Consider the following 26,364-nt stretch of genomic DNA (forward strand, 5'->3'; position numbering starts at 1 on the left):
TTAACAAAGAGCTAAAAAAGAACCAGAGTTGAAGAACACAATAAGTGAAATGAAAATTCATTAGATGGAATAAACAGCAAGCTAGAGGAAGCAGAGGAACAAATGAATGACCGTGAAGACAGAGTAATGAATGTAATCAAGTTGAGCAGGTTAGAGAAAAAAAAAAGATTATGTAAAATGAGAATAGACTTAGGGAATTCAGTGATTCCATCAAGCACAATAGCATTCACATCATAGTGATCCCAGAAGAAGAGAAAGAAAAAGGTGCAGAAAATTTATTTGAATAAATAATAGCTAAAAACTTCCCAGACCTGGGGAAGGAAACAGATATCGAGATCCAGGAGCCACAGAGATCCCCCAACAAAATCAACCCAATGAGGTTCACGCAAAACACATAGTAATTAAAGTGGCAAAAAGTAATGATAAAGAAAAAAAATTTTAAAGCAATAAGAGAAAAGAAGATAGTTACATACTAGGGGACACCCCATTTTTCAGCAGAAACTTTGCTAGCTAGAAAGGAGTGGCATGATATATTCAAAGTCCTGAAAGGGAAAAATCTGCAGCCACGATACTCTATCCAGGAAGGCTATCATTCAGAATAGAAGGAGAGATAAACAGTTTCTCAGACAAACAAAAACTAAAGGAGGTCATGACCACTAAACCAGCCCTCAAGAAATGTTAAAGGGGATTCTTTGAGAGGAAAGGAAAGACTATGAGTATGAAAAGTAAGAAACACAAAAGCAGTAAAAATAGGTATATCCATAAAAATCAGTCAAGGCATTCACAAAATAAAAGATGTAAAAAATATGTCACCATATACCTAACACATTGCAGTGGGAGTCAAGAGTGTGGTCAAGCTTAAGTGACAATCAACTTAATATAGACTGCTATATACAAAAGATATCATATACAAATTGAATGGTAACCACAAATCAAAAACCAGTAATTGATATGTAAAGAATAAAGAGAAAGAAATCCAAGTATATCACCGAAGAAAGCCAGCAAACCATGAAAGAGAGCAAGAGAAGAAAAGATCAGGGAAAAACTATCAGAACAACCACAAAACAGGTGACAAAATGGCAGTAAATACATATCTATCAATTATTACTTTGTTTTTTTTAATATAGAATTTATTGTCAAATTGGGTTCCATATAACACCCAGTGCTTATCCCAACAGGTGCCCTTCTCAATGCCCATCACCCACTTTACTTTGAATGTAAAGGGGCTAAATGCCTCATTCCAAAAACATAGGATGACAGAATAAGTAAAAAAAAAACAAGACCCATCTATATGCTGCCTACAAGAGACTCATTTCAGACCTAAAGATATCTACAGATTAAAAGTGACAGGTTGGAGAAACACTTGTTGAGCAAATGGACGTCAAAATAAAGCCAGGGTAGCAATACTTATGTTGGATGAAATAGACTTTAAAACAAAGATTGTAGCAAGAGACAAGTCTGTCAGTATATTAACAAAGTATATAACAAAGTATTTTATTATATGCTATGTAATAATAAAGAGGACAATCCAACAAGAAGAAATAACAGTTGTAAATATTTATGCACCCAACATGGAAGCATGCAAACACATAAAATAGTTAATAACAAACATAAAGAACTAATCAACAGTAACACTGTAATAGTAGGGAGCTTTAATACCCTACTTATATCAATGGACAGATCATCCAAACAGAAAATCAATAAGGAAACAGTGACTTTGAATGATATACTGGACCAGATCGATGTAACATTTATATTTGGAACATTTCATCCTAAAACAACAGAATACACATTATTTTCAAGTACACATAGACCATTTTCCAGATTAGATCGCATATTAGGCCACAAAACAAGTCTCAACAAATTAAAAAAATCACAGTCATACCATGAATCTTTTCTGATCACACTGCTATGAAACTACAACCACAGGAAAATATCTGGAAAGAGCACAAGCAAATGGAGGTTAAATAACATGGTACTAAACAATGAATGGGTCAGCCAGGAAATTAAAGAAGAAATAAAAAATTACATGGTGACAAATGAAAATGAAAACACGATGGTCCAGAATCTCTGGGATGCAGCAAAAGTGGTTCTAAGAGGGAGGTTTATAGCAAGAAAAATCTCAAACAACCTAACCTTACAGTCAGAGGAACTAGAAAAAGAAGAACAAACAAAACCTTAAATCAGCAGAAGGAAGGAAATAATAAAGATTAGAGCAGAAATAAATGATGTAGAAACCAAAAAACAACAGAACACATCGATGAAACTAGGAGCAATTTGTTAAAAAGATCAACAAAATTGATAAACCTCTAGCCAGACTTATAAAAAGAGAGAAAGGACTCAAACAAAATCACAAATGAAAGAGGAGAAATAACAGCCAACACCACAGCAATACAAATAATTGTAAGAGAATATAAGAAAAACTATATGCTAAAAAAATTAGACAACCTAGAAGAAATGGATAAATTTCCAGAAACACATAACCTACCAAAACTGAAGCAAGAAGAAATGGAAAAATTGAACAGACCAATTACCAGCAAGGAGACTGAATCAGTAATCAAAAACTCCCAACAAACAAAAGTCCAAGACCAGATGCCTTCCTGGACGATTTCTAGCAGACATTTAAAAAAGAGTTAATAACTGTTTTTCTCAAACTATTCCAAAAAATAGAAGAAAAAAAACTTCCAAATTTATTCTATGAGGCCATTATCACCCTGATATCAAAACCAGACAGGGGCGCCTGGGTGGCTCAGTCAGTTGGGCGCCCGACTTCAGCTCAGGTCATGATCTCGCGGGTTGTGAGTTCGAGCCCCGTGTCGGGTTCTGTGCTGACAGCTTAGAGCCTGGAGCCTGCTTTGGATTCTCTGTCTCCCTCTCTCTCTGCCCCTCCCCTGCTCATTCTCTGTCTCTCTCTGTCTCAAAGGTAAAACATTAAAAAAAAAATTAAAAAAAAAACAAAGACACCACACACACACGCCCACACACACACACACACACACACACACACACACAGTAATGCAGGCCAATATCTCTGATGAACAAAGATGGATAAATCCTCAACAACATACTAGCAATCCAACTTAAACAATACATTTAAAAAAATCGCTCACCATGATCAAATGGGATTTATTCCTAGGTTGCTAGGGTGTTTCAACATTTGCAAGTCAATCAATGTGATACATCACGTCAATAAGAGGAAGGATGAAAGCCATATGATCATTTTAGTAGATGCAGAAAAAGCACTGGACAAAGTATAACATCCATTCATGATAAAAGCCCTCAACAGAGTAGTTTTAGAGGGAACATACCTCAACATAATAAGACTTTATGTGAAAAACCCACAGCGAACATCATACTCGATGGGGAAAAACTGAAAGCTTTCCCCTAAGGTCAGGAACAAGAGAAGGATGTTCATTCTCACCACTTTTATTTGACATAGTATTGGAAGTTCTAGCCATAGCAATAAGAACAAAAAGAAATAAAGGCATCCAAATTGGTAAGGAAGATGTAAAACTTTCACTGTTTGCAGATGATGTGCTACTCTATGCAGCCAACCCAAAAGACTCCACCAAAAAACTGCTAGAACTAATAAACGAATTTAGTAAAATCACAGTCCACAAAATCAATGTGCAGAAATCTGTTGCATTTCTATATACTAATAATGAAGTAGCAGAAAGAGAAATTAAGAAAACAGTCCCATTTACACTTGCAACCAAAACAATAAGATACCTAGGAATAAACCTAACCAAAAAGGTCAAAGACCTGTACTCTAAAAACTGTAAAACACTGATGAAAGAGATTGAAGACGATACCAAGAAATGGAAAGATGTTCCATGCTTGTGGATTGGAAGAACAAATATTGTTAAAATGTCTATACTACTCAAATAATCTACACATTTAATGCAATCCCTATCAAAATATCAACAGCATCTTTTACAGAACTAGAAGAAAGAATACTAAAATATGTATGGAACTGCAAAAGACCCCAAATAGCCAAAGCAGTCTTGAAAAAGAAAAGCAAAGCTGAAGGCATCACAGTTCTGGACTTCAAGTTATATTATAAAGCTGTAGTAACCAAAACAGTATGGTATTGGGATAAAAGTAGACCTATAGATCAATGGAACAGAAGAGAAAAATCAGAAATAAACCCACAATTATATGGCCAATTAATCTTCAACAAGGTGGAAAGAATATCCAGTGGGAAAAAGAATGTCTTTTCAACAAATGGTGATGGAAAAACTGGAGAGCAACACACAAGAAGAATGAAACTGGACCACTTTCTTACACCATACACAAAAATAAATTCAAAATGGATTAAAGACCTAAATGTGAGACATGAAACCACTTAGAGTAGAATTCAGTGATTGACCACTTATATACAACACCCAGTGCTCATCACAAGTGCCCTTTTTATGTTATGTCATTTTATTTTGTTTTATTTTATTTTATTTATTTTTTAGTGTTTATTTACTTTTGAGAGAAAGAGAGAGAGACACAGAAGCGTGAGTGGGCTAAGGGCAGAGAGAGGGAGACACAGAATCTGAAGCAGGCTCCAGGCTCTGAGCTGTCAGTACAGATCCCAATGTGGGGCTGGAACTCACAGACTGCTAGACCATGACCTGAGCTCAAGTCGGATGCTTAACCGACTGAGCCACCCAGGCACCCCAACAAGTGCCCTTTTTATTTTTTATTTATTTAAAAAAATTTTAATGTTTTTACTTAGTTTTTAGAGAGAGAGCAGGCAGGGGAGGGGCAGAGAGAGAGGGAGACACAGAATCCGAAGCAGGCTCCAGGCTCCGAGCCATCAGCACAGAGCCTAATGCAGGGCTCAAACCCACGAACCGTGAGATCGTGATCTGAGCCAAAGCTGGACACCTAACCAACTGAGCCACTCAGGCACCCCAACAGTGCCTGTTCACCCATCTAGCCCATCTCCCACCCATCTCCCTCTATCAACCCTCAGTTTATTCTCCATCCTTAAGAGTCTCTTGGGGTTTGTTTCCCTCTCTTCTCTTCCTCCCCACTTCCCATGTGTTCATCCGTTCTGTTTCTTAAATCCCATATATGAGTGGAATCATATGGTATTTGTCTTTCTCTGATTGACTTATTTCGCTTAGCATGATACATTGTTGCTCATCCTCATGGTTTTAAGTTGCATTTCCCTAACAGCTAATGATGTTGAGCATCTTTTCATGTACTTATTTGGCATGTGTGTATTTTATTTGGAGTAATATCTATTCAAATCCTTGATCCTCTAACTGGGTTGCTTTTTTATTATTCATTTGTAAGAATTCTTTATATATTCTGTAGACAAATACCTTATTAAATATATGACTTGCAAATGTTTTTCCCATTCGGTGGGTTGTCTTTCACTTTCTTGATAGTGTCATTTGAAACACAAAAGCTTTTGGTGCACCTGGGTGACTCAGTTGGTTAAGCGTCTGACTTTGGCTCAGGTCATGATCTTGCGCTTTGTGAGTTCAGGCCGTGCATTGGGCTCTGTGCTGACAGCTCAGAGCCTGGAGCCTGCTTCAGATTCTGTGTCTCCCTCTCTCTGCGCTTACCCCACTCATGCCTCTGTGTCTCTCTCTCTTTCTCTCAAAAGTAAATAAACATTTAAAAAAATGTTGAAGCAGAAAAACTTTTAATTTTGATAAAGTCCAATTTCTCAGTCTTCTCATATGTTGTGTCTCATTTTTGTGTCTTAATCTGAGAAGGCTTTCCCTAATCCAGGGTTACAAAAATTTACTTGTTTGTGTTCTTCTAAAAGCTTTATAACTCTTACACTTAATTCTTAGAGTCAATTTTTGTGTATAGTATGAAGTAGTGGTCAAATATCATTCTTTTGCTTGGGAATATCCAGTTATCATAGTACCATTTGTTGAAAAGACTATTCTTTTTCCATTGAACTCTCTTGGCAAAAATCAATTGATCATAACTGTAAGGTTTTTTTTTTTTTTTCTGGACTATCAGTTATATACCTGTGGTAAGTTTTGAAATCAGAAGTATGAATCCTTCAATTTTGTTTTTTCAAAATTATTTTGGTGATTGTGAGTCCCTTGCATTTTAATTTGGATGTTAGTATCAGCTTGTTAATTTCTGCAAAAAAAAAAAGACATGAAATTTGGTAGAGATCACATTGAATCTGTTCATCAATTTAGGGAATATTGCCATCTTAAAAATATTATCTTCTAGTCTGTGATACAGCGTATCTTTTTATTTATTTAGGTTTTTAATTTCTTCTGGCAATGCTTTGTAGTTTTCTGAGTATAAGTTTTATATTTCATTTGCTAAATTTATTTCCTAAATAGATTGTTTTCTTTTAAAAATTTTTAAGTTTATTTATTTATTTTTGAGAGAGAGACACAGAGTCTACAACCATACCACCCTGAACGCACCTGATCTCGTCTGATCTCAGAAGCTAAGCAGGGTTGGACCTGATTAGTACTCAGATGGGAGAAAGAGAGAGAGAGACCGGGGTGGGGGGGTGAGGGGAGGGAGGGGGGCAAAGAGAGAGAGAGAGAGAGAGAGAGAGAGAGAGAGAGAGAATGAATCCCAAGCAGGCTCCACACAGTGGCACAGAGCCCAATGTGGGGCTCGAACTCTAACCATGAGATCGTGACCTGAGCCAAAACCAAGAGTCAGACACTTAATCAACTGAGTCACCCAGGCGCCTCGGATTGTTTTTTAAATTTCCTTTTTAGGTTGTTTGGTGGTAGTGTATATAATCAAGACATTAATTTTTATATCTTGATCTGCATTCTTGTTCAACTTATTAGCTTAATAGGTTTTTAGTGGATTCCTTGGGACTTTCTATGTACAAGATCATATCATCTTCAAATAAGAGGTAGTTGTACTACTTTCTATTCTGGGTGCCTATTATTTCATTTTCTTGCCTCGTTGCTCTGGCTAAAATCTCCAGTAAATGTTGAATAGAAGTGGCAAAAACAGACATCTTTGTTTCCCAATCTTAATGGGAAAGCATTTAGTCTTTTACCGTTAAGTGTGATGTTAGCTATGGGTTTTTCATAGATGCCCTTTATCAGGTTGAAGAAATTCTCTTCCATGTTTTTGGGGTATTTTCTTCATGAAAGGGTTTGGGGTTTGTCAAATGCTTTTTCCATGTCTAATAACAATGATCATGTGGGTTTGTCCTTTATCTGTTTATATGGTATATTACCATATTGCTTTTCAGGTGTTAAACCAACCTTGCACTTACAGGATAGATCTTATTTGGTTATGCTAGATTGAATTTGCTAGTATTTTAATGAGGATATTTGAGTGGTATTGGAGTACTACTGGCTTCATAGAATGAGATGGGAAGTGCTCCTTTGTCTTTTTTTTTTTTTTTGAAGAGTTCATAAAGATTGGCATTAATTCTTTTTTTTTTTTTTTTTTAATATTTGGTAGAATTTACCAGCAATGCCATCTGGGCTTGAGATTTTTTCTTCGTGGGAAGTTTTTCACTGTTAGTTGAAGGGATTTTTAAAATATATTTTGTTAACACTCAGTACTTTCTTAGACAATATTCTGCTGTTTCCCTTGTATCTAAAAATAGTTTTTAGTTCATGAATGTTACATGTCTTTGTCCTTGAAACTCTGTTCTTAAGAAATCTCATGGGGGGGCGCCAGGGTGGCTCAATCGGTTGTGTCCGACTTCAGCTCAGGTCGTGATCTCACTGTTCATGGGTTCAAGCCCCACGTCAGGCTCTGTACTGACAGCTCAGAGCCTGAGGCCTGCTTTGGATTCTTTGTCTCCCTCTCTCTCTGCCCCTCCCCACTTGCGGTCTGTCTCTCTTTCAAAAATAAACATTAAAAAAAAAAAAGTATGGGACAGAGTATATACAATGTATGATAGAAACTCTGGGTTTTTTTGCTAATTGTTTCTCAGTATTTTCTCTTCTGTACTTTGTTTCATTGCTGTCTCATACTTGATTTGAACCTTCTCCCCAAAACATTAGTTCAGACTCTCATTTTGTTACATCCAAAAGTATTTCAAGAGCATCACTACCTAGCCCCCCACAAATGAGTTTGAACTCACTTTTTAAAGCAAAAAGAAGGGGGCAGCTAGGTGGCTCAGTTGGTTAAGCATCCAGCTTCAACTCAGGTCATGATCACATGGTTGGTGAGTTCAAGCCCCACATTACTATCAGCACAGAGCTTACTTTGGATCCTCTGTCTCCCTTTCTCTCTCCCCCCCCCCCCCCCCCCCCCCCCCCCCCCACCCCCCCCCCTCACACTCTCTCTCAAAAAGAAATAAACATTTAAAAACAAACAAAAAGGTGTGTCTGGGTGACTCAGTCAGTTAAGCGTCCAACTTTGGCTCAGGTCACGATCTCATGGTTCATAGGTTCGAGCCCCACGTCGGGCTCTGTGCTGACAGCTCAGAGCCTGGAGCCTGCTTTGGATTCTATGTCTCCCTCTCTGTCTCTGTCCCTCCCCTGCTGTGCTCTCTCTCTCTCTCTCTTTCAAAAGTAAATAAGTAAACATTTAAAAAAATAATAAAAATAAAAACAAGCAAAAAATTAAGTAAAAAGATGGCACATCATTTTTTGTTTTTTTAATATAATGGAACAGTATCACATTTCAAGTGAATGGAAGGCAAGAGTTATAGTCGAGTAGCTTCGAAATTTAGAAACTCAGTTTTCACTGGCTATTTACTTTAGGAACAGAAATTAATTATGTCTCATTCTTATCATAATGTGCACAGCCTAAAAAATATACGCTCTCTGAACAGACTGAAGTTCAAAGTCCCCAGGCACAACATTTATCAGAAATAATGGTCCCTGCTCTAGTCAACCAGGAGTTAGATGAAGAAATGTTCACGTAAGCATTTCATTGAAACCCTTGAGATGCACAGTAGTTGATACGACTTACTGGCTTCAACTCACCATTCTACTTTGTTTCTGAGTTGTACCCCTTTAGATACCTAATGTAAGTAGAGTCAGGCAGTATTCGTCTTTTTGTGACTAGCTTATTTCACTTAGTATAATATCTAAAAGGTTCTTGTGTGTTATGGTATATGACAGGATTTCCTTCTTCTTAAGGCTGAATAATAATCTATTGTATGTAAATGCCACATTTTTCTTCAGTCATTCATCTTTCAGTAGACATTTAAGTTGCTTCCACCTCTTGGCTATTGTGGATAATGTTGCAGTGAACATAGATGTAAAATATCTCAGGAATCTGATTTCACTTCTTTTGGATATATACTAAGAAGTGACTCTTTTGCCCATTTTTCAACTGGGTTTTTTTGTTTTCTTATTGTTGAAATTTAAGAGTTCATTGTTTATTGTGGATATTAGTCCTTTATCGGGTATTTGTTTTCCATATATTTTTTCCTACTCTGGCTTGTCTTTTCATTCTTTTAGCAGTGTCTTTCAAAGAGCAGCAGTTTTTAATTTATGAATTCAAACTTAACACCTTTTTTCTTTTGTGGATCATGTTTTTGGTGTTGTATCTTTTAAAGTTTTTTTTTTTTTTTTTTTTTTAATGTTTATTCATTTTGAGAGAGAGAGAGGAAGAGAGAGAGGGAGACACAGAATCCGAAGCAGGCTCCAGGGTCCAAGCTGTCAGCACAGAGCCCAACGCAGGGCTCAAAATCATGAATCGTGAGATCATGACCTGAGCCGAAGTCGGACGCTCAACCAACTGAGCCACCCAGGCGCCCCTGGTGTTGTATCTTTTTAGATCACCTAGATTTTCTCTTTTAATGTCTTCTGGAAATTTTATACTTTTACATTTCACATTTAGATCTAACATCCATTTTTAATTAATATTTGTGAAAAGTGTAGGGTCTTCCAAACAGAAAGCACCAAGCCTACATGGGTTCATTGATAAATTCTACCAAACATTTAAGAAAGAAATTCCAGGGCACATGGGTGGCTCAGTCGGTTGAGTGTCCTGACTTCAGCTCAGGTCATGATCTTGCAGTTTGTGAGTTCGAGCCCCACATCGGGCTCACTGCTGTCAGCCTGTCAGTGCAGAGCCTGCTTCAGATGCTCTGTCCCCCCCATCTGCCCCTCCCCCACTTATGCGCCTTCCTAAAATAAATAAATATAAAAAAAAATTCCCTACAATCCGTTTCCGAGTATAGAAGCAGAGGGAATACTTCCTAACTCATTCTGTGAGGCTCACATTACCGTAATATCAACACCAGACAAAGACATTATAAGAAAACTGTAGACCAGTATCTCTCATGAACATAAATGCAAAAGTCCTCAACAAAATATTAGCAAAATGAATTAAAAAAAGTATAAAAAAAATTATACACCATGACCAAATGGAATTTATCCCACATATGCAAGACTGGTTCATTATTCGAAAGTCAATTAAAGTAATCCATCATATCAACAAGGTAAATAAGAAAAATCATATGACTCTATCAAGAGATGCAGAAAAGGCATTTGACAAAATCCAACACCCATTCATAATAAAAAAAGTAAACTAGGAATAGAGAGGAACATTCTCAACTTGATAAAGACTATCTACAAAAAATCTATTGCTAACATCATACTTAATGGGAAGAAACAGGAAGTTTTCCCACTAAGGTCAGGAACATGGCAAGGATGTCCTGTCCCCTCTTGCCACTCCTTTTCAACATCATACCAACAATGCTTAGTTGCTAATGCAACTAAGAAAAGAGGGTAAAATGTATACAGATAAGTGATTGCCAGGAGGAGAGGTGGATGAATAGGCATAGCACAGAGGATTTTTAGAGCATTGAAAATACTCTGCATATTATAATGATGGATATATGTCATTACACATTTGTCCAAACCTATAGAATGTACAACACCAAGAGTCACCCCTAAAGTAAACTGTGGACTTTGGATGATTATGATGTGTTAGTGTAGGTTCATTCTTGGTTTAAAAAAAAAAATGACCGTCAAGTGAGTGATGGTAATGGGGAGGCTGTGCATGTGTGGGGGCTTAACACTTCCTAACCAAAACTGAATCTTTTTTTTTTTTTTTTGGTATGTATAGCCTTTTGAGAGCATAAAAAAGCCAGTGGAAAATTGGGCATTAGCCCATCCAGCCCAGTGTTGTGCCTGTGACAATAGGGGTGATTTTATGGGAAAACAGAATAGTATATACTTCAAAGACTATATAATATTGTTTTGAAATATACTTTTCCAATAACTGCTGAGGGCTTTTATAATTTTTTGCTTATTTTTCAGTATAAATTGCTGACATGTTCCTGTAACGATACATTAATTACTTTTTGATCTTTGCCCTTTTTGTGATCCTAGGTTGGTTCATTCTGGCTCTGGATGTCGATCACCCTCACTTGGATCTGACCTTACATTTGCTACTCGGACGGGCTCTCGGCAGGGCATTGAGATGCATCTCTTCAGAGTGGAGACACATCGGGATCTGTCAACCTGGACCAGGATACTCGTTCAGGGTTGTCATGCTGCTGCTGAACTAATTAAGGAAGTCTCTCTAGGTATAGATCCTGATGTATCACTTCTAGCAGTAGTTAAATGGAACTGTTATACTTTATTTTAAAGTAAAAACTATTAACATATGTGCCAGACTTAAAAATATTCCAAAATATGGCAGCTTAAAATTATCATGATAGAAAGAAACCTGGTTTTTCTGTTTCAGTAGTAGCCTTGTACGTGGCTCATTCATAACACCCTATGTACAACATGGCAGTTTTGCTGTTCCTCATATTAATCTGTATGTGATAGTATAAAGATTCATTAATGAAGTACTAGATGCACTAACCCTCTATTTCAGAAGATTTGGTGTCTAAGATATGGATAGACATCCTTAAAATATAAGCATCTGGCAAGGCTTATGGCTGTAGAAAAATGAGGAATTTTGAGTAGGAATTTGTCTTCAAAAGTTTGAAAGTGTGTGCTCAGCACTTACTGAAATAAGCATCTAAAGGAAAGAAGCCTGGTGGTGTCTTTTCATTGTTGAAACGCCCTCTTGTGGCTAGTCTATATGGTTTCTTTTTTTTAATGTTGTTTTTGACAGAAAGAGAGAGAGAGAGAGAGAAAACGAGGGAGGGGCAGAGAGAGAGGGAGACAGAGGATCCAAAGCAGGTTCTGCACTGATTAGCAGAGACCCTGATGTGGGGCTCAAACTTAACAAACTGTGAGATCACGACCTAAGCCAAAGTTGGATGCTTGACTGACTGAGCCACCTAGGCACCCTTATGGTTTCATTTGTATATATTTGTGTGTATGTACATATATACATCTGTATAGATATTTCCAGATTACTTTCCATTTTAGCAAGAACAAAGAATAGTCAAAATGTTTGAGTTTCTAATAGGGTTTGAATTACTTTGATTATCTTGACTGCAAAGTCAGTTTATTTGATTTTGCCCCTCTTCTCTATGCATTTTATTCTATAAACATAGCTTTATAGGATTTTTTAGAAAGAGAAAATGTGTGAAGAGCAGAATGTCTTGTGATACTTATCTTTCTTTCCATTGCTTTTGGAAAGTGAGGGATCTCCATGGCTTTAGAATTTGCATAGGCAGCATTTCTGTGGGTCATCTTCTAAAACTGGCACAGCGACAGTTTTTTAAGTGTTGTCAAAATGACCTAATTCTTCAACTCTTTAGGACCTGCTCGGTACTTTCCTCACAACCACAATGATGATTCAAGTAATGACTAGTAAGACCACACATTGGATTTTGACCAAGGCTACCATATCCACATTGTCTTTCTCACTTGTCTGTCTCCTGCCCATTTTCTCTTTGGAGATGTTAGTCACCACCTCAAGGGCTGCAGGACTCTGGTTTTTGTCTTGGCCACAGAATGTGCTTTCTGGGTTGTGTCCTCAGTGTGAAGGTCTACAATGCCCCGTGTTCCTTTGGGGAGCCCAAGAACACTCTTTAGGCCCTTGACTGGCATCTGGGATCACCATATCCTCTTCAAGGATCCAGAGAGATATGTTTCCCAAAACAAAGAATGCAACTTGGATTTTTAACATTTTTTTTAGTTTCATGTTGTTTTGTGTCTGACAGCTACACTTGTGGCAGGAAATAAAAATCTGTCAGTCCCTGGCTCACAGTTGTTTAAATGCAGATGGCTTGGGGAGAGAGAATAAGGACTGGTTGGGTCCTTATACTTTAAAATAGACAAAAGAAACATTTTTTGGTAATCTGGAACTTTTTTATTCTCATTCACAGCTGTATTTTAATCTTACCTTGGTAATACTTTCATTTCCACAATTCAGGTCAACAAACGTACTTGTTCGTTACTGTATTTAGAGCTCTGTCAGATATATTAAACTGGCTGAAGGTGAACTGCTTTGATGAGAGCCCGAATTCCTTTCAGATGTGTTTTTGTATGTGCGTGCATGCACACACTTGATCTGTTATGTCTTAATATGTGTATGCTTACCGTGCACATCCACCTTCACGTATACACACACATACATACGTAAGCCAGCATGTCCTTCAGATGCACGTTACCCCTTGATGTTAAATTGTTGGGAGATTCAGAAAGGTTTATTTAAAATTATAATTATGGCACATTGTACTACATATTCAGATATCTGTGGCCTAAAGAAAGGAAGTTGACAAGAAGAAATCATTTAAGTTCTGTTTCTTTGTCTCGTGTGTTTCATTATGTTTTATTTATTTATGTATTATATAGTTTACTCATTTAGGAAAATGTTAGGGACTACCTATGAGATTTTACTAGTGAATGCAATACATGAACTTCATAATGTTCATTTAGCTTTAAACCTTGATTAGATTACAGTAGAATTGACCAGTAATCCTTCTGATACACAAAGACTTTCTCCTTCTAGCACATGTGAACTTCAGGATCACTAGGCAGAGCACACAGTTATTTCCCTCGGGTGCATTAAGCTTTATCATTTTCCATCCTGTGAATTCCACAGGAATTCAAAATAGGAAAATACATATATGTGTATAATTGTTTGCGCTTTAAGAAGTATGCTTTTAAAGGCTAATTTCATCATACCAATTACCTAAGCTTATTAAAATTTTTAAATCAAACAAGAACTACTACTAAGAAGTAGTAGACATGGGAAGAGTTGCATTAGTAAATATGTAGAAAATCTGCAAGAGGAGAAGAAAAATGAGCATAAAAAATGTTTTATTTATTTTTAAATAAATAGAGAGCAGATAGAACAGACAGAGGGGGACAGAGGATCCAAAGCAGGCTCCATGCTGACAGCAGAGAGCCTGATGTGGGGCTCAAATTCACAAACCATGAGATCATGACCTGACCCGAAGTCAAACGCTCAACCGACTGAGCCACCCAGGCGCCCCCAAAAAATGAGCATTTTAAAGTATTTATATTGTTAGGACATATGACCAAAGAGTTTGCTTTATCCATGTTCTCAGTTTTATAAAATCGTCTTGGATCCCTTTTTATTCATCTACTGGGTAAATACTGATTGAGTATATACTCTGCTTTTACTGGCTATACTAAAATGGATACGGTAGGCATAGCCCATGCCTTTGAATAATGAGAAGCAGAAAGAATAATGCCTTTGAATAATGAGAAGCAGAAAGAATAGTGAGTACATATCAGAGTTGTTAGAAGTCATGAGTGGAATGCATGTTTCCTGTAACCCTAACACACACCCTTCTAAGGCAAGTTTTATCACCTCCATTTTTAAGATGAAGGAACTGGAGGGGTGCCTGGGTGGCTCAGTTGGTTAAGCGGTTAAGCCTTTGACTCTTGATTTCAGCTCAGGTCAAGATCTCACAGTTCGTGGGTTCGAGCTCCGCATTAGGCTCTGTGCCGACCGTGTGGAGCCTGCTTGGGATTCTCTCTCTGCCTCCCTGTCTCTCTTTTTGACCCTTCCCTACTTGTGCACATGCTCTCTCTCAAAATAAACTTAAAAAAGATGAAGAACTGGGGTTAATGTAGGTAGGGCTTGAATTGGGTCTCTTCTGACTCCAAAACCAGTGCCTTAAGCCCCTGAATTTCCCCCTCTCAATGACTCATTCTTATGCCCAGATTAAACTCCTGGGGGACATATACAGTATCAGTTTCTCTTAATTCACTAAATCAACAAATATTTACTGTTTTATTAATTACAAAGTTCTATGTTTTGTAATGAGAGAAATAAAAATAAGTAAGACCTACTTCATGCCTTTGACCAAATAGCTATAAGAAAGGAACAAGGGGCACCTGGTTGGCTCAGTCCATGAAGCATGCAACTCTTGATCTTGGGGTTGTGAATTCAAGCCCCACACTGGGTGTAGAGATTACTTAAAAAGAAAATCTTTTAAAAAGAGAGAGAGAAAGAGGAAGGTAAGGAGTCAAGTGATGGCATTTCTTCCAATAATGAGAGAAACCTGAAGTTTTAAAAAGGTTAATGGGAGAGATCTAGTTTAAAGGGAAATGTTGAAAATGCAGAGGAAGAAGGAATAATCAACCTTGGACAGTTTCTGAGAAGGTGGGAATGGATGGGATCCAAAGCACAGATGGAGGGATTGGCCTTGTCCCTGGAAGAGGGACAAACGGACAGAGAGAGGAGAGGATGGGTGGGTGTGTACATCCACATCCTAGCTGTTGAGGAAGATACTGTCTTATACACCTGACATCCCTGGCTTTTATTCCATACCTAACTCCAAGTGCAATAATAGGCTACTTTTATGTCTCACTTTTTAAAGTTATATCATAGTTGTATAATGGGAAAAAACAGTAATTTTTATTTTTTTGCCTAAGGAGCCATGAGTTAACCTCATCACCACAACCATCGCTTTAAAGAATTTTACAATGTAATATTCACCGAGAAGCTAGAAGAAACATTAGAATTTTAGTTTGAGGATTTTCTGTGAAGTCTAGGACTGAGAATAATGGAGTATTACTGGCCCTCTTGTCCCAATCCCAATGTCTTATATTTACTTATTTAAATAAGGTTAGCCTAATCATCAGGAATTGTGCCCAAAAAACAGTATTAATGCTCTGTGCACAGTGGAATAGCCTGGAGAGTTGTGCTTTTTTTTAAGTTTATTTATTTATTTTGAGAGAGAGAACATGTGCAAGTGGGAAAGGGGCAGAGAGAGAGGGTGAGAGAGAATCTCAAGCAGGTTCCATGCTGTCAGCGCAGAGCCCAAAGCAGGACCTGATATCAAGAACCCAAGAGATCATGACCCGAGCCAAAATCAAGAATCAGATGCTTAACCCATTGAGCCTCCCAGGTGCCCCCAGGAGAGTTTTTTTAACAATACTGATGCCCAAGTTCTACCTCCAGAGATTATTTTTCTTAGTTGATTTATTTTGAGAGAGAGAGCAGGGGAGGGGCAGAGAGAGAGGGACACAGAGAATCCCAAGCAAGCTCTGTACCGTCAGTGCGGAGTCTGACTCGGGACTTGAACTGACAAACTGCTATGTGAATTCCCAGGTCTCAGAGGGCCTCATACTTGTAGCACCAACAACACTGCACTAACAACAAAACTGTGCTCAGGTGTTAACGGAACAGAAACTTTACCAGTGTTGAGAGAAGACATTTATTTGCCAATCTTGATGACCAAAATTTTTTTTGTCCTGTCAATTCAGATCAACCCTTTGAATTTTATCTTTGATAGGTCCGACTGTATGACTTTTGCCAACTATAGCCTTTGCCTTTGATAATAAACACTATCTTTGTCCTCTTCCTAGATACCAACCAAACCATGTTACTGCCACTGAAAGGCATTTCTGCCTTTTCTCCTTTGGTAGAAACCTTCCCATACTTGAAACCTTCCCATACTTCACTGCCTAAGCAGTTTGACCTATTCTTTAGGGCCTATCTGAAGTGCCATCTCCTCCAGGAAACATTTCCTTGACTTTGGCCTTATTCATTCTATTGTTAGTCGTGTTCTATCTATTCTACCTCATGTGGTTAGGGATTTCATGTTTATGCCTTTCATTTATGAAGTCCTGGAGAGCAGGGACCATGCCTGTTACTTCTCCGGTACCTCACACAGCCTACTTCCAGCACAGGTGTTTAATTGATACTCTCACTGAATTAAACTGAATCAAATCAGATGTCGTGGAGAGTTATGGCCAGAAAAAGATTTACTTGAAGGAGTTCCAAGTAGGTTAGGTATTGCACATTCTCAAAAGAAGATTCTTTTTCCTTTTTTTTGCAGTCAAGAAGAATTCTTTTCCACTCAATAACTGAAGCAGTAACTTTATTAATGATGGCTTTTGCTTGTCTTCAACAGGCTGCACATTAAATGGCCAAGAGGTAAGACTCACTGTCCACTATGAAAATGGGTTCACTGTCTCCAAGGAAAATGGAGGTTCCAGCAGCATACTGTACCGCTACCCCTTTGAAAGGCTGAAAATGTCTGCTGATGATGGCATCAGAAATCTGTATTTGGATTTTGGTGGTCCTGAGGGAGAACTGGTAAGAGTGTCACAGAAAACCATGTCTACTCTAATAGATATTCTTTTGTTTTCTCATTGCTTCTTACCTTTTGCATAGAAAATTATGGACTGATAGTCCATTTGCAATCAGAAAATTGTTCTTCAAGATGTATTGGGTTTGGGTTTAGGGGGTTGTGTGTGTGTGTTTTCTGTTCCCCACATTAGGAAATCATTCCCTTTTTAAAAAAAAATTTTTTTTAACATTTATTTATTTGTGAGAGAGAGAGAGACAGTGTGAGCAGAGGAGGGGCAGAGAGAGAGGGAGACACAGAATCCAAAACAGGTTCCAGGCTCTGAGCTGTCAGCACAGAGCCCGATGCGGGGCTCGAACCCATGAACCATGAGATGATGACCTGAGACGAAGTTGGATGCTTAACCGACTGAGCCACCCAGGTGCCCAAAAATCATTCCCTTTTTAAAAAGTTTTGTTTGGGGGCAGCTGGGTGGCTCAGTTACTTTAGCATCTGACTCTTGATTTTGGTTCAGGTCATGATGTCACGGTTTGTGGGTTTGAGCCCTGTGCTGGGCTCACTGTTGCCAGCATGGAGCCTGCTTGAGATTGTCTCTCTCCCTCTCTCTCTGCCCCTCGCTCATATTCTCTCTCTCTCTCTCAAAATAATAAACTTAAAAGAAAAAAGTTTTGTTTGGTATAAAAAAAATACAGCCCTTTTAAGAAACAGGCTTTTATCGAATATGAGATATAAAGTACAAAAGCTGGTAAACTATAATAAATAAATTCTATCCATTGCTATTATTAGCAGTTGGTTGAGATAAGAGTTAAAAGTAACAGAGTGACTTGGTCGCTACAGAAATTGTGATGATCAGAAAAAAAGATACATGGGTATCTCCATACAGTTATGCTCTTTTTTTGATATCCTTGTCTTTAAAAAAAAAAATGTCAACAGGAATTCATGATTTCCCTTAGTGAACTACAGAGTGTGTTGAGTATACTTCAGAAATCATAAGTTAAGATAAAGGAGTAAAATAATGCCTTGTCTCTCTTATCAGTTTTCAGCCAGTAGTTCAAATCTTATACATGAACTATTATGTCTCTTGACACAATCACCATAGGTGGAAATTTGCAAAACAGAATCTTGAAATTTTATAACTGAAAGAGATCTTAGAGATGATGGAGTTCAACCTCCAAATAAGAAATTATGTCTAAAAATCTTATTTTCAAAGATAAACCTTTAGGAGACTATGATGGGGGCATGGACCAGGGCTTTTCAAAAGCCTGAAGCATTAGAGAGAGTTAAATGCTTCTATTAAATTAACCTATTAAATTATTATTAGCAGTTGTCATTTAGCAAGCCAGGTGTTAGAGCAATCCTGGCTATATAGTTTGAAATTTTTTTTTTAATGTTTATTTATTTTTGAGACAGAGAGGGACAGAGCATGAGCAGAGAAGGGGCAGAGAGAGAGGGAGACACAGAATGTGAAGCAGGCTCCAGGCTCCGAGCTGTCAGCACAGAGCCCGATGCGGACCGAGCCAAAGTCGGACGCTCAACCGACTGAGCCACCCAGGCGCCCCTGGCTATATAGTTTTAATTCCTGCTTTATACTTAATATATACAAAGTTTAATGATGAAATTAGTGCTCTGTAATTTATATTTTGAATCAGGTTTTACTTTTCTTTAAAAGGCATAGTTAACAAGGTCCAATTCCTAGTCTATGTATCAGCGCCATTGATTGACAAATCACTCGTTTCACTCAGCCTGACGCCGGGTCTCCTTGTTCATCTGGTGTCAGCCATCCAGATTAGACACTTGTGCTTAGGAGGGTATAGCTAGCCCTTCTAACGAGCCTTGGGAGCTCTCATTCCCATTACAAACCTATGAGGGATGTCAAAAATCATACCCATCCATAGTCACATTTCAGTTGAGTTCACCGTGATTTCCTCCTGGGAATATAACATAATGAATGGTTTCCATATAAGATATTCCTCTTTCTTTTACATCTTCTACTTTTTAGTTCTATCTACCAGGCACAGTGGGATCTGGTACACCACCAGTTGTATTCTAATTGTAATGTGGGAGCTCACACCAGTATTTAATTCCTCCACTGAATGATCTTACTTCAGAGTATACTTTCATTTGTGGCTTTAAGAAACTCCCAAGAATTTCTATAAATCTGGGACATTCTTAATCCAAATTCTTTTTATTTTTTTTTTTAATTTTTTTTTCAACGGTTTTTATTTATTTTTGGGACAGAGAGAGACAGAGCATGAACGGGGGAGGGGCAGAGAGAGAGGGAGACACAGAATCGGAGACAGGCTCCAGGCTCCGAGCCATCAGCCCAGAGCCCGACGCGGGGCTCGAACTCACGGACCGCGAGATCGTGACCTGGCTGAAGTCGGACGCTCAACCGACTGCGCCACCCAGGCGCCCCCAAATTCTTTTTAAAAAGTAGAACATCACGTCCAAATTTGCTTATTTTGTGTCTGTTTATTAAAGCTTTTGGGTAGGAGCGGCTAGGTGGCTCGGTCAGTTAAACATCCGACTCTTGGTTTCTGCTTGGGTTATGATCTCACAGTTTGTGGGATCGAGCCCTGTGTCAGGCTCTGCGTTGACAGTGCAGAGCCTGCTTGGGATTCTGTCTTTCCCTCTCTCTGCCCCTCCCTCAACACACACTCTCTCTGAAAATAAACCTTAAATTTTTTTTTTTTTGCAAATAAAGCTTCTGTGTATGGTAGTGCTAAACTGATGCGCTTTCTCCACAGACCATGGACCTGCACTCTTGTCCAAAGCCGATTGTATTTGTGTTGCACACGTTCTTGTCAGCCAAAGTCACTCGTATGGGACTGCTTGTATGAGCAGCAGAAAATCAGAAAAGAGTCTTGAATGTCACAAGAAGTATTTCCACCTCAAAAAAAAAAAAAAAAAAAAAAGCACAAAAAGAAAGCTCTCTCTCCTCCAGCACAGTGCCTTGACAAGGACCTGCAAATCACTGCTGAACAGTAACCATGTTTAAAGAAGAGCCTGCCTTTCACAAGCTACCTTGGCCAGAAATTCTAGTACTCTAATAAGCTCCAACATGAAGCTGTTGATTGACCGTATAGTTTCCTAATGTGGTTTCTAAGTAACTAGGTTTATTTCCCCTGTTAAGAAGGATGGCTCATTGTGGGGGTTTTTGGGGACGTAATCAAATATCGAAGAGTTGTTTTCGTTTTCTTCTTCCTACAGGATTTGTTTCGAGCATAGCCTTGGTCTCTTGCTTCATTTGACCGTCTCTTCCCAGGTGCTAGTTGGCAGCAGCCTGTGCTTCTTGGCCATTCCAGATAGGTCGTACATTCTGTCGGAGCTGGCTGTCATTTATTCCTTCCACCCTAGGAAGTCCTGGAATTGCACACCCAAGTGTTCTTCCATGTGTCCTGGCTCTCCTGCATCCCACCCTGGCCATCACTTCCCATTACATCACGAGCTTTGCCACTCATAAGTGCTAACTTTAGGACTTAGAACTTGCAAATTTTTATTTGCCTTGCCTTCTACTTCTTTTCTAGTGGTAACCGAGTTGGAAGCCACTGATTTGAAAGAAGAGTTTTGCTTGTTTTAGATTTTTCTGATTAATCTTTGGTAGGAGCCAGGGGATAAGATTTATTTTAAAAGAAAGTCCTCATTTTAGCCTAAGCCATTTTTTATTGCTTACCAAATGTGCCTTTGGTTAAGGTTAGTGGAGCTTTATTAGTCACTATATGAATAACTGGATATCACTGCCATTCCAGGGAGATAATCCATCCTAGTTTTGAGGAATAGTCTTTAAGATGGATTTCCTGAGTAGTATCTTTTCTAGTGGGCAGATCTCATTGGGGAAGATAAATCCTGGAGAGCCTGCTTGTTTAAAGAGTAGACTCTATAAAGGCAGCTCTTCACAAACATCATGTTGCGTTGCTTTGGGTTTTGTGAGCCCATGCAGGGCCCTGGCCCTGGCCCTTTGTGGAAGCAGATTGGTACAGACAGGCAGCTGCTAATTCAAGACTCACTGTTGGTGTAGTAATGCGTTCGACAGCGGGCAGGGTGACGAGACCATGGGATAGCTACCTGGGTTTTGCTAAGCATTGCCGGACATCATCTTTAGGACATAGTAGCAGTAAGATTGCTGATTTTGTAGTATTAGAGAAACACATTCAGCTTGTTTTTCCTAATTATGAAGGAGGTATATATCTGAAAACATTCAAAATAATATAAGAGCTGTCTAAAATGTCAAGATTACCACAGTCCCCAGATCTGAAAGAGAAGGTAATATTGACTTGGATGTTCTCTGTGTTCTCCGAAGAAAAGTCTATGCCGAGCTCTCACTTACTAGATTTATGAGGTATGCCGTAAGAGGGTGTGAGCTCTTTGGAGAGTGGAGGAAGGTAGCACTCCAAATAGGAAGGAAAAAAACCCCACAATCCTATGGAAAACACGAGCTATTTGGTGTGAGTGCCGACTGACCTAGGTAGGACATTTGAAAGAGCAGACTCATGAACAGAGTTTGAGTTAGACATTGTAACCCCACTGTTTTCCCTGTGCCCATAAGTCGGTCCTCCTTCCCCTTGTGTACGGTGAGAATAACCACATGCACAGGCTGGGGAGAGAGAACTGTTCTCCCCCCAGCTACAGTTCCAACAATGAATGATGTGGTCCACTTAAAACTGGAAATTGACATCTACACTAGAATATGTGTTTCAAGGGCTTTTTTTTTTTTTTTTTTTTTTACGTTTTAAAGGTTCATAAACCTGTATTTGGCTCCAGCTGAAGTAAATTTGCAAATAGGGAAGGAAAAAAAATATCTTGAAGGTCCAGCTATGATTTCTGGAAGCAGAATTTCAACACATAATACCCTCAGATAAGGGAGCTTAGACACTTTGCAGTGAGAGCATTATTAATCTGAAACGTTGCACAATGCAGTCACAGACTTTGCAGCGAAGCCATTTGGTGGAGGTTTTCTTTGTTAGTGTGAAAGGCTAAGCCACTGAGAATATTTTCAGGGGGAACTTCTGAGCCACCCTGCTCATCACTTACATGAAAAAGAACTCTAAAAAAGGTGTGATGAAAATGTGGGCAGGAGAAGGAAAAGCATGTGAGCCATTTTGGCTCATTTTCTTCCAGCTTAAATTGTCACCAAGGTCCATAAGGTTTTTAAATCTTTCGAGTCTTAATGTGAAATGAAAATGTGTGGGAGATTTCCTTTGACCACTAGCACCCCCGAGAGCAAGAGCCTTTAAGCTGCTTGTTTAACATCAGCAGCTTTCCACTCGTGGGTGACCAGATTGTTATTCAACTAAGTGTGTTTGTGGAACTTTCAAACCACAGATGAAGAGCTTTTTACGGATAGGACAGCCTTGATTAATATGTATTTTGTATTAATATGCCAAAACATGGCAAATTATTTTCAAATGATAACTAAAAATGGGCATTTTTGATATTTCACATCTTTTATAGAACAGCTTTTCATTTCTTTTTCATTTCAAATCAGGAAAATTGTTGAGAATGTTGTGGGCTTGCCTGTGTAGAACGGAAAGGAACCTGCAGAGTAGTGTGTGCCTTGTTCCAATGGATCGCTTCCTGTGCCCCTCGACCCCCCCCCCCCCCCCGCCCCCAGACCTGGGGCTTAGACGTCTTCTCCATATTCCACACAGAAGCTTAGAAGTAGCCACCTGGTGTGTGAAAATACTTCCTTCTCATTCCTTAAAATTTCTCCCTTTCCTCTCCAAAAAAAGAAAGAAAAGGAAAGAAAAAGAAAAGGCTGTCATTCTTATTCTGAAAAAGGTAAGTCCTTTCCTGAAGTTACCAAACAAACCTTACCTAGAAATTAGTATCTATTATTTTATATGAAGTAATACTTAAATGTATGTTTATACAGTATTTATTAGATAGTTCGAACTGAAAACTCACCTACCTAGTAGACAGGTTCAGATTACATATTGGGACCTGTACAGGCAATCAAAAATATTACCTTATTTGTCATTCACCTATTTTAAAGCCATGTTTGAGCACTTTTTAGGCTAGGTGAAGTCTGATAGTGCATGTTTTTATCAGCTATACCCTCACAAACTTTGTTATTGAACATTATTGGATGGCAGGAGAGATTGAATTATTTATTTCTTCTCTAATCTAACCTACCAATCTAATCTAACCAACAAATGATTAAAGTTGTCCCTGATTGTTTTCCTAATTTATCTTCCTAGGCAGAATGGTAACCAAGCTTTTTTCAGTTGATTAGATGCACTTAGCTAATAAACTAGAATTTTTTCTTAAAAATAAAATTAAGCTGTGTGGAATCTGGACAAGATTATGTTTCTCCCAGAAGAAGTTTTCGCTGTAAATGGTTTTGATGGACAAAAGCGTGACCACTTTGAGAAAAGGTTATGATGAACTTTTTTTTTTAATTTTGTGAGAACCTCCAGGTCTTCTTGTTTATTAATTTATATGCATGTGGATATATTTGTATGTTTTCAGAAACATGGAAGAATCTCCATATTTTTTAATGCAAATTATATTGTACGCTGCTATGCAAATTCTATTAAAAGCCCTACCTACTTAAAAGTTAAACATTTTTGAAGCTTTCAGGGAAGACCTGTAGACTTAAGCACTTTCTCTGCTGTTTTGTATCTTGGACACTTACGCTGAACTGTTCTTATTTTCACTGGTTATAAGCTGTTGATTGTACATAATATTTAAACTGTCCAAATATCCAGCATACATTTCCTTGTCGCTGCCATCCACCATTGGTGGCATGAATGAATGGCTGGTTAGAAAGCCAAAGGTCATCTTTTTTCAGTTGATCATGAAGAAGTGAAATGTCAGATCTCTTTGGTCTCAAAGCAAATTGCTCCGGTCAGATCAAACATCTACCCAAGGAAAAAAGACTTCTTTAAATTGGGGATTCTACTTAAACTTTAAGTTGAATTTGACCATAATCCCATTCATTCTTTTTGTATGAAGAGCTCGATCAGGTCTATAATATGCCAGGTGGTATTATATTTTATCTTAAGTTTGGAAATCTCTTTCAGTTAAATTTAAAATGTTATTGCGGTTTCCCCCCAACCCCCCTCCTGAAGATGAAAGCATAAGAATCTGCCATTTGCTGCTGTTCTCTCTCTCGAGATTGCTTGGTAATCCAGAATTAGTTTGACTTTCTACGTACTGTCTTTTAATACTGACAGCAGCAGTCCCCCCCTCCCTCTTTTTTAAAGCTGTCTCCTTCCCTGTGCTGGGTATATAGACAATAAATGTGTGATGGCAGACAGTTATAAAATAATTATGTTGTATTTCAGGATTATGTGGTTTTGAGCAATTTAGCTACTCCTATGGTGTACTGATAACTGAAATTTACTTTATGCTGGTAATAGACTACTTAGTGGCAGATTTGAAACCATTTCTCTACAACACACACAACACATCTGGCAGATCAATGATACAAGTTCATTCTATCAAAGATAGAATTTCAAGTTAAGGTAACCAAAACTAGGCTCATGGGGCACACCTGTACATCTGTTGTCTTTTTTTTTTTTTTTTTTTTTTTACACTAGCTAAACCACCAACTAGAAGAATGGTTGTTGTTATGTATTAACTCAACAAAATATTTTAACGAGATTTCTTCTTTTGTTTCAAACTGATAAACTTGAACATAAACTTCTTGCCACCTCTTATTCTTCCCACTTCAGGTGACTGAACCAAAGTATATTTAAGTTTTAAAAGTGAATCTAAATTTGATGTAATTCATAAAGAAGGCCGTTTGCAAATGATTGCTTGCTCTCTAATGAACATTTGATTATATTCAACAAAATCCACCATCTGAATTGTAATTCTTGAATTGCTCCAAAATAGATTGGTTGAAGCTAAAAAGCTATGCTAGAGAAGCGATACTTTATTATATTGTAAGATTAGCTACCCTGATAGATTTCTAACTTCTGAGTCCTCTAAGTACCTTACTCAGTTCTGTTGTAATCTTAGCTCCGTGCGGTTGACGCAAATGCTTTATTTTAGTTTTTGAGCCCCTCTTTATGCCAGTCACATATGCACCTTTGGAACCTGAATGTTCTGTCACCTCTTCCAAAGTAATAGAAGTCTTTTATGCATAGACAAAAGGTTCTTTGGGGGCCTACGGAAATTCTGACACTGCAAGGCTAATTAACGACACATTAATTCACGTATTCCATGTACTAAGCAGTTATTAACACACAACTCTTCACAGGCTTTCTTCAGGGTCCAAAAGAAAGTTCCTGCCTGCAAGTAGCACATAACCCATTATTTCTCAATTACACCCTGCCATCTGTTTATCAATCAGTGGTTAAGTAATTAACTACTTCATACTTTTACCAAAGTACATCTGCAGTCCAGCTACTCTGGCTAACTGGAAAATGTTTAAAATGATGCTTGGTCTTTGGTCCATGCCAACATGAAAGAACTCCAAGCACACTTAAGTAGGTTAGTCTTTTCATTATGCTTAGTTTTTTAATGCAAAATTAGGCTTTAGTGGGGCGCCTGGCTGGATCATTCAGTGGAACATGCTACTCTGAATCTCGGAGTTGTGAGTTTGAACCCCATGTTGGGTGTAGAGATTACTTAAAAATAAAAATCTTAAAAAAAATAGACTTTAGTTTGGGAAGAACAGTGTAGAACATCCTTAGGAAGATAAATCTCAACAACAACAAAAATTAAGCTCTATTACCCAAAGTGGATCAACAGGAAAGCCTTTTTAAAGAAATGCTTCTTGGGGCACCAGCGTGACTTAGTTGGTTAAGCATTTGACTGTTGATCTGGGCTCAGGTCATAATAATCTCACGGTTCGTGAGTTCAAGCCCCACGTCACGCTCTGCACTGATAGTGTGGAGCCTGCTTGAGATTCTGTCCCTCCCCATATCTGCCTCTCTCTCTCTCTCTCTCTCTCTATCAAAATAAACTTTAAAGAAATGTTTCTTTTAATTATAAATAGCAAAGCTGAATATTTATTTCATCTACCCCTATTTCTAAATTGTCCTGACCCATTCATTTCCACACTTAGACCCTTTAAA

At 38.2% G+C, this 26,364-nt stretch overlaps 1 protein-coding gene across 1 annotated transcript in view; it reads left to right on the forward strand.

Annotated features, from left to right (window-relative positions):
• SNTB2 (syntrophin beta 2) overlaps positions 1-24,872 on the forward strand; it is a 104,821-nt gene extending 79,949 nt beyond the window's left edge. Inside the window, exons 5-7 of the mRNA XM_049622441.1 lie at positions 11,253-11,449; positions 17,162-17,346; positions 20,086-24,872. Of these exons, the coding sequence (XP_049478398.1) occupies positions 11,253-11,449; positions 17,162-17,346; positions 20,086-20,178 (475 nt within the window). The 3' untranslated portion in view covers positions 20,179-24,872. The remainder of the gene's footprint in view (positions 1-11,252; positions 11,450-17,161; positions 17,347-20,085) is intronic.
• The last annotated feature ends 1,492 nt before the right edge of the window (positions 24,873-26,364 follow it).

The sequence above is a fragment of the Panthera uncia genome, assembly GCF_023721935.1.
Source record: "Panthera uncia isolate 11264 chromosome E2 unlocalized genomic scaffold, Puncia_PCG_1.0 HiC_scaffold_20, whole genome shotgun sequence".
Lineage (NCBI taxonomy): Eukaryota > Metazoa > Chordata > Mammalia > Carnivora > Felidae > Panthera > Panthera uncia.